The sequence below is a fragment of the Harpia harpyja genome, chromosome 4, assembly GCF_026419915.1.
Source record: "Harpia harpyja isolate bHarHar1 chromosome 4, bHarHar1 primary haplotype, whole genome shotgun sequence".
Lineage (NCBI taxonomy): Eukaryota > Metazoa > Chordata > Aves > Accipitriformes > Accipitridae > Harpia > Harpia harpyja.
The window spans coordinates 5,172,605-5,189,536 of NC_068943.1; the positions used below are offsets into that span (position 1 = coordinate 5,172,605).

The 16,932-nt window shown below is 34.7% G+C and overlaps 1 protein-coding gene across 20 annotated transcripts in view; it reads left to right on the forward strand.

Moving 5' to 3' along the window:
* DOCK9 (dedicator of cytokinesis 9) overlaps positions 1–16,932 on the forward strand; it is a 137,358-nt gene that overhangs the window by 90,214 nt on the left and 30,212 nt on the right. For 5 of the 20 annotated variants that reach the window (XM_052785719.1, XM_052785737.1, XM_052785716.1 and 2 more), the window contains exons 31-40: positions 2,701–2,879; positions 3,650–3,766; positions 5,230–5,350; positions 6,159–6,292; positions 6,761–6,799; positions 6,926–7,099; positions 9,487–9,601; positions 11,213–11,279; positions 13,850–13,897; positions 15,721–15,857. In XM_052785719.1, coding sequence (XP_052641679.1) covers positions 2,701–2,879; positions 3,650–3,766; positions 5,230–5,350; positions 6,159–6,292; positions 6,761–6,799; positions 6,926–7,099; positions 9,487–9,601; positions 11,213–11,279; positions 13,850–13,897; positions 15,721–15,857 — 1,131 coding nt within the window. Of the gene's footprint in view, positions 1–2,700; positions 2,880–3,649; positions 3,767–5,229; positions 5,351–6,158; positions 6,293–6,760; positions 6,800–6,925; positions 7,100–9,486; positions 9,602–11,212; positions 11,280–13,849; positions 13,898–15,720; positions 15,858–16,377; positions 16,422–16,932 lie in introns of all 20 variants that reach the window. The other 15 variants (XM_052785728.1, XM_052785723.1, XM_052785724.1 and 12 more) reach the window with 6 other exon arrangements.

A 16,932-nucleotide genomic window follows, 5' to 3' on the forward strand; every position in this document is an offset into this window, starting at 1 on the left:
CAACCATGGTTTACCCTGAGTAAATCTCTCCTGGCTGTTCCCAGTCACACTCTTCTCCTTCACTTGCCAAAAAATGGCTTCCAAGAGGACTTGCTCCACGACTTTTCCAAGGACCAGTGAGGCCTGTAGTTCCCTGAATTATTCTTGCTCTTTTTTGAACATGTATGCAATGTCTACCTTCAGTCATTGCAAGGTCCCAATTATGGGAGACCCCTGATCACCATGGCTTAACAAAGGTGATAGTGAGTGGTCTTCCAGTGTTTATCGGCTAACTCTTAGCATCTCATCTGCTGCTGTGGATTTGCTTGACTGGAGGTCTCTCGGGAGATCCCTGACCCGATCTTCATCCACTGCTGGTAATTCTCTTTCCTGAAGCTAAGTCTCTAGACTCTTAAGGCCTGGGAACCATGGCAGTGAAGGATAAGGTAACAAAGGTATGGACTACCTTCAGCCTTACCCAAGCCCACTGTCTCTAAATCACACCCCCATTCAGCAAACATCCCATGTTTTCCTTGTTCGGGCTTTTAATGCAAATGTAGTGGTAGAAGCTGTTCTTGTTACCATTGACGTCCATTACCAGTTTCAGCTGAGTTTTGGCTTTCCTGGCACTATCCCTGCATACTTGACCAATGCTTCTGTATTCCTCTTTTGTAGCTTGTTCTTGCTTCTACCTCATGTGCGTCTTTTTTTGTTTTTACTGAAGCTCAGTCATGAATACCCTGGTTAGCCCAGCTGGGCTCCTGGTACATCTAGCCTTGTGCCAAAACAAATACTACATTAGCTATTGTATTTGTGGCTGTGAAGACATTATCAATTTCTTCCAGACATTGAACTATAGCAGACATCAAAAAGCAGAGGTGAGGAACGTGCTTTTACAAGTAAACCTGCCTAACATTTATGTTTTTGTAGATTAGGTTATTTTTTTTCTGAAATGTTTATTCAGTAGACTCTGCTGGCTTAGTAAACTTGAGTATAACTAATTAACGCTTTCATCAAGGTGGTAGAACAAGATTTGGGACTAAGAGCTGGACAGCTGCATAGAACTTGTTTCTGTCTTTGGCTTTTTCAGCCTTCAGGAGTGTCTTGGATAACAACACTGCATAAACATTTCCACAGAAAAGGGACTGAGTTGTTGGTTTAGGGATCCTAAGAAAAGAGCAAAACTAGAGAAAATAGTGTTTCAGATTACACAATAAAGAAAAGTGTGAAATGCTGCTCCCTGGTGAACTAGGAGTTTGGCCAGGAAAGACGACCTTTATCAGAAGTGTTTCTGGCTCTGTTTTGCTGTCTCAAGCAAAAGAGATCTCAGGTGATGTGGTTAGCTCTTAGGTGAGTTACAGGAAGGCCTGTAGAATGTCTGTGCTGTCTTATCTATGGTTCTGACTTAATGGATTCCCTTACTAGGAGAGTTCTTTGAAAAATCAAAGTGCTTTGAGATTAGCATCTGGTTCTTGATTACTGTATTGAACGACAGCGAATATGAGAAACTCTTGAACACCTCCTCAGCTGAAATTTGAAACTTATATACATTCTACTAAATAAGATCTTCAAGCTAAAGTTTCTCTTAAGCTGTCATGTATTCGGTACATAAATGAACTGCGTTATTTTATTGCACGAAAAATACTTCTAAAGTGGAACGGTTTGACTTTGCTGTGTCAGATGTGCTGGGGTTTTGTGTGTGTGTATGTGTCTATATTGTATCTATATATGTATATGGGGCTTAGTATAGATTTACAGTTAGTTACTACTAGAAATACTTTATGAAATAAAATTGCATTGCAGTGGCTTATGCACAAATGTTCAAATAAAATGTTCTTTAATTCTACTTATATTGCAATTAACACTGAATATGTAAATATGTCTGGGAAATATAGTATTGTTTAATTGTAGCAGAAAAATTGCCTACTGTATTACAATGCAGGTCTAATTTCCATAGATGCATTTAAGTAATCTTGTTTAGATATTATTGTATCCTTTTGTGTTCTGATATATGTAGAAGGAATTGCTTAATTTGGACACGTGCGTTGCAAATGCAGTCTCTTCATTACACTTCTACTACATGCTGCAAATTTTTTGGACCATTTTCTTAGACAATATCAATTAAGCATGATGACAGTTGTTAGCAGGCTTTATGCTCTATATTCATAATAGATACATGTGTAAGATAATGAAGAAGGAACTTAAAACTGCAGTACAGAAAGCTAAAATTTCTTAATCCATGTTTTCCTTGCAGTCCTTCAAATTTACTAACCTGAGACTGAACCACAGTCTAAAAATAAAATTCTACTTATAGCATACAACTAAATTCCTGAAAGGTAGAATGTACACAACCTTTGTGCACTGTGTGTGTTTTCAGTGCCTGAATATAGATTTAAAATTTGAATTTGGAGTTATGATATGCTGGTCCAGGCAAATTTAATAGGAACACTTTTGAATATTGAACAGTATTTAATTTTTTTTTTTTTTAAAGTATTTAGATTTCTCCAGCTTCTGTTGACTGAATATACAGCATCATCTGTTTAATATATGCATCGTTATGCAGTGAATTGGGCTAGGGATATATGAATAACTGTGATGTATATATTCATATATATAAAATTTGTCAATAATGTTGGAAACATTTTAGTTCAGCCTTAAGTTAATTGCTAAATTGATTTAAGTAATACCATTCCTTACATAGAACTTGTACTTTACTTCCAGACCTTCACCTGGACTATTCATTAACCGATGAGTTCTGTAAAAATCACTTCTTAGTGGGACTGCTTCTAAGGGAGGTGGGGAATGCATTACAAGAGTTCAGAGATGTGCGGCAGATTGCTATTAGTGTGCTCAAGAATTTGATGATAAAGCATACTTTTGATGACAGATATGCTTCCAGGGTAAGTGTATTGCTATGCTAATAGTACAAAATAATAAAGATTAACTGTGCATAGATATAGGAAGTTTTTTCTTTCACAAAAAACTTGTTCATTTCCTGCAATGATATTTCTGTTCAGACTGTGGTGAAAATATGTATGAAAATTGTATCAAAATCAATCTGCAAATCCTATATTTTTACCAGATGAAAGCACAAAGCACCTTTTAACATTACTACATGTGTTTATTACATTTTAGCACAGTGTAATCTTAACTGCTGTTCTTAAAGTAATCACATTTTTACGAATGTTTTTGAAGCTCTCATTTTCATTAAACATGAGCTCTTATTATTTGGCAGCTGTCCTTCCCTAATCTATTATTTGTAAAATGAGTATAAGAAAGCTACAAGTCATTGTAGTAAATTTTGAGTTATTTTTAATTTTCCTGACTTTAACATCTGTGCTGTGGAAAAGCCATAAAATTTTAATGGAAGATATCATTAATGTATCAAGCTAACGTAATATTAGTTTATTTGATTAATCTTAGCTAAAATCACATTCCTTTAGGGTTTTTTCTGCATTATATTGAAACAGTAAATAAAATGTACTGGCCTTCTCTAAATTATAATGACATATAGTGATGATCACTGCTTTTGCCATTTATGAACTTATGAATGCTTGACAAATATTTATGAAATACTCTTTTTTTGTAATTCAGGAGTGAATAGCTTAAAATAATCGGTGATTAAAAATTAAATCTGTAATTTGTTAATGAACTGTTAAACTCTGTTTAGAGCCATCAAGCAAGAATAGCCACTATGTATTTGCCACTCTTTGGACTGCTCATAGAAAATGTTCAGCGAATCAATGTTAAAGATGTGTCTCCATTTCCTGTTAACCCTTCCAGCAATGTGAGTGACCATTTTTATTTGGTATTCTGAATTATTTTTATCATAATTTATTGGTAATGTGTATATGAAACACTGCATACTTCTGGCAAACAAAGTTTCAGAAGCTTCAGAATTCTGCGAGTTTGTTCTCCTTGCTTTTTTTGAGCTTAAAACCTTAGTTAACCTTTATGGTTTTGGCTGCAGTTTCTCTTGTCCAGCTAAGTTATGCTTAACATGGTAATTAGCTAGTTTGGTCCTACATACAGGTTACAGTGCCCTTATTGATCTCTACTTGAACCTCTGAAGATTTTTGGAGAATGCTAGGCCACACAGATTGCCACAGCATCATTCTAATGCCATGTGATTATACTGCCATGTAACAGCTTGCTGCTTCTGTATCTCTGGTGCATGTGCCTATATTTTAATACAAGCTATAGACCACACAGGATTGGACCTGCTGCATCTTTGAGTGGTCTAAGAAGAGCATCCAAAGAAGCTGAAGGAACAGTGAATTTGCAATAAAAAATACCAGTTGTTTCTGCAATTTAATGGTTTTCCATTTGTATCTATTACCCAGTTTTGATACAATTTCTGTGAGAGGAGTTTTCATTAAATTGTCTCTTTTTTTTTTTAAACTCAAAAAATACATTTCTCGTTAGTCTGCCTGCCAGTTTGTATAAACAGTTTGCCTCTATTCTTATAGATCCTGGCATTGGAGGCACTTGCACATACTTCATTTTTATGCAAGAGGATACTCCTCCGACATCTAACACAGAGAATTAGTTATGTTCGCTAAAATCCCAAAAGATTCAGTAGTTACTGTTGCTGTTCAGCAGAAAAGATTGTATATTGGTGGTAGATTTTTTTGGTTTTAAATCTTATTTTTCAATTCAATCCAACACTGAAGTAAATGGACCAAAAAAAAAAAAAGGTTAATTTTCAATAAATTAGAGAAGAATTTTTAACCTTAAAGGAGTGTGCTTTTGGAACAGCTGTAGTGTAAGAGGGCTACAGGAGAATGAATTCAAATGGAATTTGTGGAGATATATATTGATATATTATAGTTGCATGCAATTATTGAATCTAAGATTTAATTATTAATGTATTTTATTTTTGTCCATAACTTGCTGTGTTCCATTTGATATTAAGAAATAAATTCACAATACCCTTCCAACAAGAGAAATGTTTGGGTGTTTGAAATAAAAGCAATTTGGGTCTTTTGGAAATATCTGTTTTATAGCGTTTAAAATTCAATGGAATATTCATTTCTTCAATGTTTCCTGAGGTATCTTAAGTTATAGGCTATCCAAGCTTGTGCAAATACCTGAACATCTCATTCCATGCTTTTAAGCATATTTAATAGAAATTAAAATTTAAGGCAGAAATATGTAACAAATAGTGCTCTAGAAGATAAAGTATGCAGTATTCACTAAGTCCATAATGTTGGAAAACAATAATCACATTTTTCTATATTTTCGAAACAGAGTGCAAAGGATGATGCACTTAATTTGCCAACTGCAAGTCAGCTAGTAACACCACAAAAATCGGGAAACACATTGGATAACAATCTTCCTAAAGATCTCTTTGGTGTTATCTCTGGCATTGGTAAGCACTTTAAAAAGAAAATAAAATAATTAAAAAATGAACCAGTTTCTTTTTTCATTTGTTACCAGAAATAATTGTTGTGTGTCCAGCTTTGGTTGCTTTCTGCATATATACTTGAACGTTACTGCTACTTTCATTAACAGAACCCTAATGCAATCAACTGTTGAGCGTGGGTCAGAATTCACAGTCTGTGCATGGAATCTTTCTTTTGGGATCTTTTTGGCTTTGCTTTTCTTTTTGAAACTAAACCTATTTCCTGAAGAGAGCTGCTTTTTCCCCCATCAAAGGTGATAGTTCTTGTCTTGCTGCAGAGAAATAGGAGACAGGGCTAGCCTTAGTCACTTATGGCAGGAATGCATAATCCACAATTTTGTACATGATGTTAGAGACCACCTCTAAGTGGAGTACTGCTTGTGCACACCTGTGGGCATCCTCCTGTCTGTCATCTTAATGTGTTTTTCTATTTGTTGTTGTCTGCTGTAATTTGTGTAATGTCACTAATTAAAAAAAAAGAGATGAAAAATGGGAGAGTTTTTTAAATATACATGCTTCTTCATGTATGTGTGTATGTATTGCTACATATGTCTTTTACGCATGTGTGTATGTAGTTGTTTATACATACATACGTTGCTGAAACGCTAGAATAAGTTTGTCTTCATTAAAAGTAACTAAATGGAATTAATTATTTGCCTTCTTAAAAAATGTATACATATATGGTGGGTTTAGAAGTCTGGCTAAAATACGGAGTGACTTTTTTCAGTATATGCATTGTCTGAGAATTTTATATTGTTTTGGGTTTTTTTTTTAGCTTCCCCATACACCACATCAACTCCAAATATTAATAGTGTGAGGAATGCTGACTCAAGAGGCTCTCTAATAAGTACAGACTCGGGAAACAGTATCCCAGAAAGACACAGTGACAAGAGCAATTCTCTTGACAAGGTAAAAAAAAAAAACAAACAAAAATAAAAAATCCTAAGTCTATTCCTAAAATTTCATCTTAATTCTCATAGGAGTTAACTTCTCTGATCCCCATTGGGAACGGGCTTTCTAGAGTAGCTGTAGAGCAGTATTTTACTAAGTTTTTCTTTTGCAAAATAATTATGATATGAACTCTTTGCATTGCATTTATTAAGCTGTTTTGCAGAAAATGCAAACAGGTTTTTCAATGTAGAGACATAAGCAAGCAGTTGTTATTTCCTTTGCCAGAGAAAGGTACTAGATGAAGTGTATTGAATTTCACTTGAGAGAACTGAATTCTAGTTAGGATAGCTTCTTTGATTTTGTGGAGACCTTCACTCCATCCTGTTCTATACACAATATATGTAGCATTTTTAAAATGTTGAAAAAACAGTTGCTGTGCTTTTCTTTTATATTAGTTTGACTTTTCTAAATCATTTCACTTTAAAGCTGTTACAAATTAGGAGCTCTGGCTGCAGTAGCTGTGAGGTATTCAGTCTTGTCTTTCTAGAGCTTGTGTTGATACTGATCACGTTTCATTTTCTTAGATCTTGTTGTGCAAGTCACAACATGTTAACTTTTTCCCCTTGACTCTGACATGCCTTCGTGTGGCAGAGAGAGAAGCTTCTCAGAAGGCACTCTGCTCATGCTATGCGCCCTAATGGAGAAGAAGAAGAAAATTCTCACCCTGCAAAGAAAAACCGTGTTACTATGGATTTTTCACTTCTGACAATTCCAGCTTTGCCAGAGAAAATTTTGCATGCTGCTTTCTCACTTCAGTCACAAGAAGTATTTGGTTTTTGTGCTCGATATAGTTAAGCTTCTGAGTGAAGTGTGTGATCCCTAGTTTTGCCACTTCTTTGCAACAGTTGAATCTGAAGCCAAATACGTACAATGTAACCATGTAAAATACCTTTAAATGCCAAACCTGGAATAGTTCATGTACATTATTTAATTTAAGCATAAAAATCCAATCAGCTTAAATATCGGCAGAATTTGAGTCTTAGGGTCGTCAATATAAATAGAACTAAAAAAATCTTTGACATTGACCATGTAAAGAAAGAAGTATCTTATGCATACACTGTTGCTAAATGGCAATGCTGTCATCTATTACTTAGTTGTCATGTTGTTAATTACTAATGTGTAGTGTTTTTACCAAGTAAAAGGGTTTTCAAAGGAGTCAACATCCTTTGAAAATTCTACTCTGGTCTGCCAGTTTAGGTAATACAGGATTTATGTTTTGCATGCTGTTGATATTTTCCCCGAATAATATTTAATCCTGGCTTCTTATTTGTTGCTTTCCAAAGTTTCTTTCTAGTAGCTCAGTTGTACAGTGCACGTTATCTTCGAGTTTTTGCTCATTGCTTGATACCATTACTGAAGAGCCATGTTTTTGTTCTAATTTTCTTTCAGAATAACCTGTAGAACTATACTTGTGGAATCAGAATTGGCTGGAAGTATATCAGTTTCTATTTTAATATGTGCATACTTTATAGGTTATTGACATGTTTTTAAATTAAGCTTACAAGTAGCTATGTCCTAGTTTTATCTATGTACATGTTCAACTATTTTACAGGGAATATTATCTAGTGCTCTGGACAGTATCCAAAAGTCTAGGAAACTCAAATTCTGTTTCTGCTCTGCCACTCGTTAATTGCCTGCTCTATTTCAGTGTCCATAAAGCTTTATAGTAGCACCTCCTTGTTCACCAGAGATATTTAAAAGATAAACAGTTTATGAAGTCTTTAGAACCTGCAATAATCAGGCTTATATAGGTGTCCATTTCCTCCTAAATTACAGTAACTTCTGGCTAGTATTAGTTATGGTTTCACATTCAGTTTCACAGCCATTGAATGGATGTGCAGGTATGTGACAGATTAACACAGATTGTTTTAGGGCAGCCATTCTTTCCATTTACATGGAATGCGTTAAAGGGCTTAGCAGTCGATTGATGTGTATGCTGTGAAATGTTCCCTCATGGATTAGTATGTCTCCTGCTTTCAGTGAGGAGTGTTCCTGGAAGGGTTGTTCTACCCTTGAGGTATTGGCATTTCTTGCTTTGTGAAATCAAGTGCTTTTCTCCCTTGAGTCTGTTTTATTTTTTTCTAATTTTGGTATGAAGTATTTCTTCCAACACTGGTACATGTCCTTAAGAAGGTCATGGAGCCAAGATGATCCAGCTTTCTTGTAGAAACCAAAATGTTGCGCAGACCAATTGTACCAGACTGTTGACTTTACAGAAAACTTATTAAATGTCTGGTTCATTTTCCATTCACATAAGTGGCCTCATATTGGAAGTGAGTATTAGGCACTGAAAAGGCCATAATTTATCCTTTAAACAAATATCTGTATAGTATATCTGTAAAAGCCTCAGACTGAGGATTTTGTAACACTTGATTGTGTGGAAATTATTCTTTTACAGATAAGTCTGTGCCTAAAGTTCAATTTATATATTCTCACAGTTTTATTTTTTCCTTTTTTTGTGGTACACGCTTTGAAATATCAGTTATGGGGTTTTTTTTCTTTTTGGACAGACTTTAGTATTGAGCATTGCTGATTAACTCACCACAAGTGTAGGAGTTGTATAAACAAATTAAGCAGGGAGAAAGATTCCCCCCTACCTTTTTTTAGGCAAGGGCAATTACTTATCAGTAGTTAATCTTCCAGAATGGATATTATTGCCATTCACGTATGTTTTCCTTGAGGTTCTTTCATCTTTAAATGGAAAGAATTTTGTAGAGGCAGGTCTGTCTACAGTTCAGCATAAAGTCTCTTCAAAATCAAAGGAGCATACATGTATCACCTAACAGTAGCATTTATTTTTAAAGTATTTCATCTGAGCAGAAGGGGCATGGCTGATTTCTACAATGTGGGTATCTATGTATAATTAACTTGATTAATAATCACCGTTAGGTAACTTTTCCTCTTACTCCTTCCTTTGGGGGGAAAAAAAAATCATACAAAGAAGGAAATAAAAAACCAGAGGTAAAGAAGCTTAATTTGGTATACTTCATGTGTGTAATGTGTGTTTTAGTGACCTGTCTCTACATGAAACATTTTTGTCTCCATTCTGAGATCCTTTTTCTGTTGCAGGAATTAATAAGGCAATTTAAAACATTTTAGTTTATTATTAGTTTAAGAACTCTTCAGGCAAAATATGTCTGTTTTCTTTTCAGAACCAACAGAGCAGCACTTTAGGAAGTTCCGTAGTTCGATATGACAAACTTGACCAAGCGGAGATCAAAAGCCTGCTCATGTGTTTCCTTCATATTTTAAGAAGTATGTCAGAAGGTAGGTAATTCCACCTATTTTTCATAAATTTGAAATCATGTCTTGCATTTATGCCTGTGATTTTAATACCTTTTCAAAATCAGCAGAATATTTTAGGTGTAGGTACCATGTTGTGCTGTGTTTTACAAATATGTGTGATTGATCAAATTAAACTCTTGACTGAAACCTTGTAAGCATTAAATACCCATTATTCCTTCAAAGTGTGAGGCTAACTAAAGGACTCAGTAAGAAAGTGAGTATTTGTGTATGATTGTACAGTCCAGTTTGGAAAATGGAGGTGAAGAGTAGTTCATTGATCAGTAGAAGAGTCCCGGGCTAGTCCATTCCTCCATTCTGCAGAACTTCTTATATGACAGGGAACCAAATGATTTGGTCGCTGTGTATATTTCCATTTCTGGAATGGGGATATTAGTGCTTCTTCATTCTCCTGGGATGGTTGTGAGATGATCCATTGAATTTTTGAAAGAGTGATATTATCCTGGAGAAGGTTGTGGAGGTATAGAAATACTGCATGAATGGCAAATCTTAGTTTTTTACTAGGATCATACAACTCAGAATCATCCCTTTCCTTGATCAATATTTAAAAAAGAGGACAAGTCCCTTTTGGTAAAAACATTGAATTTTTCAGTTTGCGCTAAACATATCAAAAGTAGTTACTTTATTTTCTGTGCCTATTTTGATGTTAATTTCTAAAAATCAAGTTTATGTAGTACTCGAACTCCAATTTATTACACCGCTTAATCAAGAATGAGAATTGAAAGGTTAATAACTATTCAATATCTAGTCACACCATTAGATTTTCATGTAATTACAACAATATTATTTTATGTATTTTAATTACAAAGAATAATAAAACTCAATAGTATCTTTTTCAGTATTTTACACTTCGAAATATGTAAAAATTAGTCAGGATTTCTAGGAAATTCAAGTTAAAATTTACATAAGCACAGTAGGGATTGTTTTGGTCTCAATTCTCCTGGAAAAGAGCAAGTGTCAAATAAACTTTGATGAACTTTGCCACACATCTTTGTAATAATTTTTAATTTGTTGTCTACTTTTGAACATTTTTAGCAAAAGAGACCAGGTCTTGGCTGTGTAACTGCAAGCTTTGTAAAAAATATATATCCATTTTTGAAACCTCTGCAAATAAAGAAAATCTGAAACCTGTGCTGAAAAACTATGCATAGTAAAGCACTGTAAATTAAAAAAGAAGAAATCATAAATTTGAATTTAAAAAATGTCGAGACCAATCTATAAAGCAGCAGGTTATAGCACTAACAGTCCAAAGTTCTGAAGTCTTATATTTTTAGAACACTGTAGTCATTACTGACTACACAATTATTACTATTTAAAATATGAAATTGTATGCGGATATTAGGGATTAATTAAAAGCATATTGTAGAAACTCATTTGGAGAATCGATATGTGCATTTGTATAATCAGCTTCAAGCAAAACTTTAAATAGTAATAGTTATCTGTACTCCACAAGCCATTTTTAGATTCTCTGAATCCTCATTATCTGTAAACTAAGAACTGATGTTAACTCTTCTACTTAATATTTTTGTGTATTTGCTGCCTTTGTCTTGTTCTTAATATTTTTCATTTTCCTAGATGCATTGTTTACATACTGGAACAAGGCTACAAAATCTGAACTCATGGACTTTTTCACGATTACAGAGTAAGATTTTTGTTGAGCTTGTCGTAAAATCATACGTTTCGCTATGCTGTTAAAAATGTGAGTGTGGATATAAGCGTATATATATGTTTTTATTTATTTGTTTGAAAAAATAATGCCATCTTGGTCTGTTTAGAAGTTCTTAACTGGATGCGCGCAATTACATGTCTGTCCAATTCCATGATAGTTTCTGGAATTAGGCTATACAGAAGTGATCTCAGGAAGTTCCTAAACAGCGAGTAGTGCTCAGAATATGGCTATGCTCATGGAAGAGGAACCAACTGTTCTGTTACCTGTCTGCATTAAAATGCATCTTGTAAGGTGGACTGCTGAAACTATATGGTTGCATATCAAAATTGATTGAATCGCATAACTTCAGAAACAAAGGGATATGAACCGTCCTCCTAGCATTCCTCTTGTGTCTCCTGCCATTCTGTAAGGGAAAAGATACTGGATCAATCCAGTGTTTGTTATCAATGGCTACACTCCATCCTTATGCACACTTAGTGTGTTTGTTCACAAGAATTAGCTGATACATTAATAAAAAGTGAAGAAGGCGCTGTTTGCTTCAAGTGGTGTGCCACAGAAGCCTTTCTGCTTGCATTGGTTGTTTCACGGGATGGCTTTCCTTTGTTTCTGTAGTAGAGGGTCAATCAATGTGATATCAGTCGTTAATTGTGTTATGGAATGTGCTACTCAAGGTCTATTTTAGGAATATATTATAGATGGTGTTTTAACTCATCATTTGAGTACATCTGGCATGATATTGATTGTACCAGAGACAGAACTGAACAAGTAAATGAGCCTACTTAGTAGACTCTCTGAAGCCTGAGGCGTAAACTGTACAGAATCAGTGGTGAACAGTGGTTTGCTATTAGATACTTCTCATTTAGGGGCTGGATAGGATTGGTTTGTGATCAAACCAGTAATCTCAAATTTAGTAATTATCAAAGAAGATTTTCATCACAATAGCAGTATATAGAATACAGAATAAAATTTCCATCTCTTTAGTACTATGGATGATATCACAGTTCCTTAAACTGGAGCAGGAACAAGGCTCATAAAAGTCTACTTCTTCCTATTCTAGGAGTATTTTGCCAAAGCAAATAATGTTTGTTTTGATGATGATTTTTATTAATACAGGTCATTACAGTAGTTTCTCATTACCTCAGTAAGACAGTTTTTCTGGTAGGTAGGTACTTGCCATACAAAGAACTTTTTCTGAAAAACTTAGAAACTGAAAAAGACAGGAAGATATCAGAAAGGGGAATTGAGGTTTGTTTGCAAATAGAGTGACAAGTTTGGGGGAGGCAAACACCATTCTGACTCCACAGTTTGGAGACAGCTAATCTGCTTAAGGTCTGGGTACAAAATGGAGCTGAGTGGAAGAGACTATATGCCAGTCTTTTCCCTCGTTCACAACTGGCACATGGAAGAGAAAGCCTGAAAACTGGCTTTCAGTTTGGATTTATGCTTTAAAGAAGAACTTTTAGAATATTCTTACCCGAGGGAGAAGGGAATTTACATTAAATGTTCTGAATTATCAAGATAATTACTTACAGTGGGAAAAGAGTCAAATAAAATCATTATTACAGTCTCCATTCACACCATTTTTCATGATTTGAAGGTGTGACTTCTAGTTTATTAGTCATCAGTGTTGTGTACTTACCAGTTGTGAAGACAAGCAGAGGCACCTGGCAAATTAAGTTCTACTTTCAACTTTTTTACTGGATCTGAACCAGTAGTATTATGATTCTTTAAAATATAACTTCATATTGAAGTATAGAATTTTTAAATGAAAAATTATTGGGGGGGATTTGCCTTTATCATCATCTTAGTGTAAAAGCAGATTCCCTTTAGAAAATAGTTCTGTCAGAAACTCTGTTGTTTTTATCCTGGAATCTGGAGACCTTAAAAAAAAGCACCCAACAAAATAAAAAAACCCAGCCTGCAACCAAGAGAGTTTAGGCCAAGGGGAGAAAAAAGCAAAATGTATTGCCCTTATTTTGAACCCTTATACACATTTTGCAAAATACGTTGAATATATGTAATGTCTGGTTATCTCTTTGCTTCTGCTCTTCAGGTTACTTTTTCTGGATTGCTGCTCATCTGTATTTACAGTAACTGTAACTGTGGGCCTCATTTCACATAATGAAATTTTGTCTGTGATAGTTGAGGCTAAACATTTCTTCTCTATAAATACTAAAAATCTATACAAGATGAAGCACTTGAATTCACTGTTTACAGTTTTCTGGGGTGTTTTGTTTTTTCACCATTTGGCCCTTCTTTGGTGTCACTGTTAGGCTCACACTAGCTGTTGTGATTCAGAGTGTTGAGATAGGTCTGCTCTGGAGGCAGCCTTATGAACCTTTTGCTATTAATCCCCATTTGCCCAAAACAGCAACATCTGTGATTCATGTCAGAAGAGCCATGTTTACCTTTTCTTGGCTTTGGGACTGGAAGGGGATTTTAAGGGTGGGAGGAATAAAGAAATAGTTGAATAATTCCAGCGTACATAAATCTAGAAGAGATTGTTTCAAGTGTTGCTTCTCTGACTTACGTGTTCTCTGCAGAGTATGCTTACATCAGTTCCAGTACATGGGAAAACGATACATAGCCAGGTACTGTGTGAAATTTAAATTTTGCTGTCTTGTTCACTAAGAATAATAGTGTCTACAATATGCCTTGAATCTCTATTACAAATAAATTGCATGAGTAGAACAGTTATTGTGAAATGATACACAACATTTTGAAGTAAGTAACCGGTTACTATATTAACGAATCTGTATCCTGTCTGAAAGTCGGGTATCTGTTTCAGAATGTGTGTGTTGTGTTTATTATCAATTACTTCAAAATCCACCCCTTAAATGCTGTCTTTTACAGCATTTTTTTTTCTTGAAATAGTGTCTTTGGGGAAGAAATTGTATGATTTGTTTTGTTTATTTGCTTGGCCATAAAACCATGTCCATTTAAATGTTTTAGAAATTTTATATGTAGTGTTTTTGCTGGAAGGTGAGTAGTGAACATTCCAACGCTGCTGTTTTTCAATTTGAAGTACCGTTAGATACCTGTACATTCCCACTGAAGGCTCATTAGGAAAAAATCTGTGAGAGTCAGAAACACGTACTAAATTATTTGAATATCTTTGCATTAATGTGGTTTTTAATGCAAAGTAGTTTTTTAATAGAGTAAAATATAGCAACTTGTTTAGGCCTTACGCTGTGGTTGACATTATAATACTGTTATAATTAAACCCGTGGGGTTGAAATACTGGCCGCCTTGAACTCAGTGAGAAAGTTGTTGCTGACTTTGGACGGTAAAGCATTCTAACTAAAATGTTAGCTTTTTTTGGTTTTAATTTAGATTTAATGGTATGTGAATCTCTTTCTACAAACAACAAACTACTATCTCATTGGAGGTTTTTCAGAAAAACATCTCATCTCTGTTCACACACCCTAAAAAGATCAAAGGCCAAAATAAATCTGGCTTTCTTAAGGTTTTGATTGTAACCTTTGTGTTTAAATGTATTTCAAACTCTGGGTTTAGAAGAGTCTGCAATTTTCAGGCTTTTTGTAAAAATTCTTCAAACTAATTTGTTTGACTAGTTTGTAGAGAAGACTACCACACTTTCTTTTTGTTTGCTGATCACCTAGCCTGTGTACTGCATGTTAACACTAAAAACGTTAAGCTATAGAAATCATCTGGTGTTCTGCAGAGGTACTGACTGCATTTTCCCAGTAAATGTAGCTTTCTAGTCTTTCACGTTGTCATTACACTGAAGTATATCACAATCAATGCACATACTCTTAAAATACACAAATGACAGAGAATGAAAGGGAACAGGGAATTCTGTAATTCAAGCACTGGTTTTCATTTTTCATCAGCTCTGGTGGTGGTACACAATAGGAAGTTAGCCTGTACTGATTGCTAACACAGATCACTTTTCTGTTTTCTTCACTTGATTGCTGCAAGTTTAACAAAGTATATGGCTCTTCTCCCTTCCTGCTTGGGTAAGATGTACATGATAATACCTCGTTAATTCCTGCTCTCCTGTTGCATGTATGCTTTCTAATTTTACCACTGTGTGTCCTTCTAACTTTTTTCTAAAATTTTTACAATCAAAATAGAGGATTTGGTTTTGGGTTCTGAATATTTTCAGAATATTTATGTTCTCAAATATTTATGTTTTCAAAAGCTCTGAAGTAAATTTAGCACTTCAAGAGCGACTGCTTGTGTGCTTTTGCTTTCATGCTTTGAGGTTTTAAGAAAGAGTTTGCTGTGATGCTTTTTTTAAACTACCTATTTTTGTTTTATAAATAAAACAGTAAATAGGTTGCATTGTAATTCTTTCTATAAAACTTCTTGTGCTTAACTAACACTTCCTGTCTTGCTGCAGTTTGACATGTCTAACTTTTGCTTCTATCCCATTTCACCCATCTTGCAGGAACCAGGAGGGGTTGGGATCCATAGTTCATGATCGAAAATCTCAGACATTGCCTGTTTCCCGTAACAGAACAGGAATGATGCATGCCAGATTGCAGCAGCTGAGCAGCCTGGATAACTCTCTCACTTTTAACCACAGTAAGTCTCATGACATGACATGATAACATTTGTCATCCTCAGCCAGTACCACAACACCAGAGACGGGTCCCAGAGCCACACCAGTGCATTTCAATGACTTTTATTGTTCTAGGTCTAACGAATAGCTGGAATCAGTCGATGGTCTGTTCCCTGCTTTATGATAGAACAATCAATGCTGGCTGATGCCATAACATGGAGCATGGTTAACTACAGTGTATTTTACAATTGTATTTTAATTTTTTTTAATTATATGCACTTCAACTTTGTGCTGCACACAGTTACAAAGTTTACTTTTTTTTTCCCTGTTTGCTTTATTAAGTTTCATTTTTTTTCCCCCACTTGGTCTTATAAATGATTAGTCTAAAAGTAAAAATATGCAATCTGACCATATCTCCATGTTTTGACATCCCCTAAGGAGAAATAAGTTTCTTAGAATTTCTACAGAGATTGTGAGGGCCATGATTTGGTTTGTCTAGAATTGAAAAAGCGTCCAATAATGCAGTGATTTTTCTGTTTTCAGTGTGAGAAAGATATCAAGTATTCTTGGAATTTCTGTAGACAATGGTAAGATTTAATCAGGTTGAAGTCAGCTTGTATAAGACTGCTGTATTGAAAACTAAATCTGCTTGTGGCCTGTCTTTTTAAACACGCTGCTCTTAAATTGCAAAATATACTGTATGTAAAGTATTCTGAAGCACCATTTTTCAATTTTCAGCTTCAAAAAACAGTGAAACTGGTTGACTAATCCAGTAAAATACAACACTGGTACCGAAAAGAATTGTGTGCAGTAAAGCAATTATTTGAGTTAACTGTCTGTTCACTGTGTTCATCCTTTTATTTCCCAAAGCATATCTAACTGTCCCTTAAAATCTTTTAGCTCATTATCTGTAACATAAAGCAACAGTTAGCCTAATTGCACAAGACTTACCACATAGTCTAGTGAAAAAAAAAAAAAAGCCACCAAACCTCTCTGTAAATGCATTATCATGCCTGTTCAAATATAAGAAATGCAATTCTTTGATTTAAAAAACATCAGAAAACTATATAGCTGTGCAAATTACTTTTTTTCTCTTGT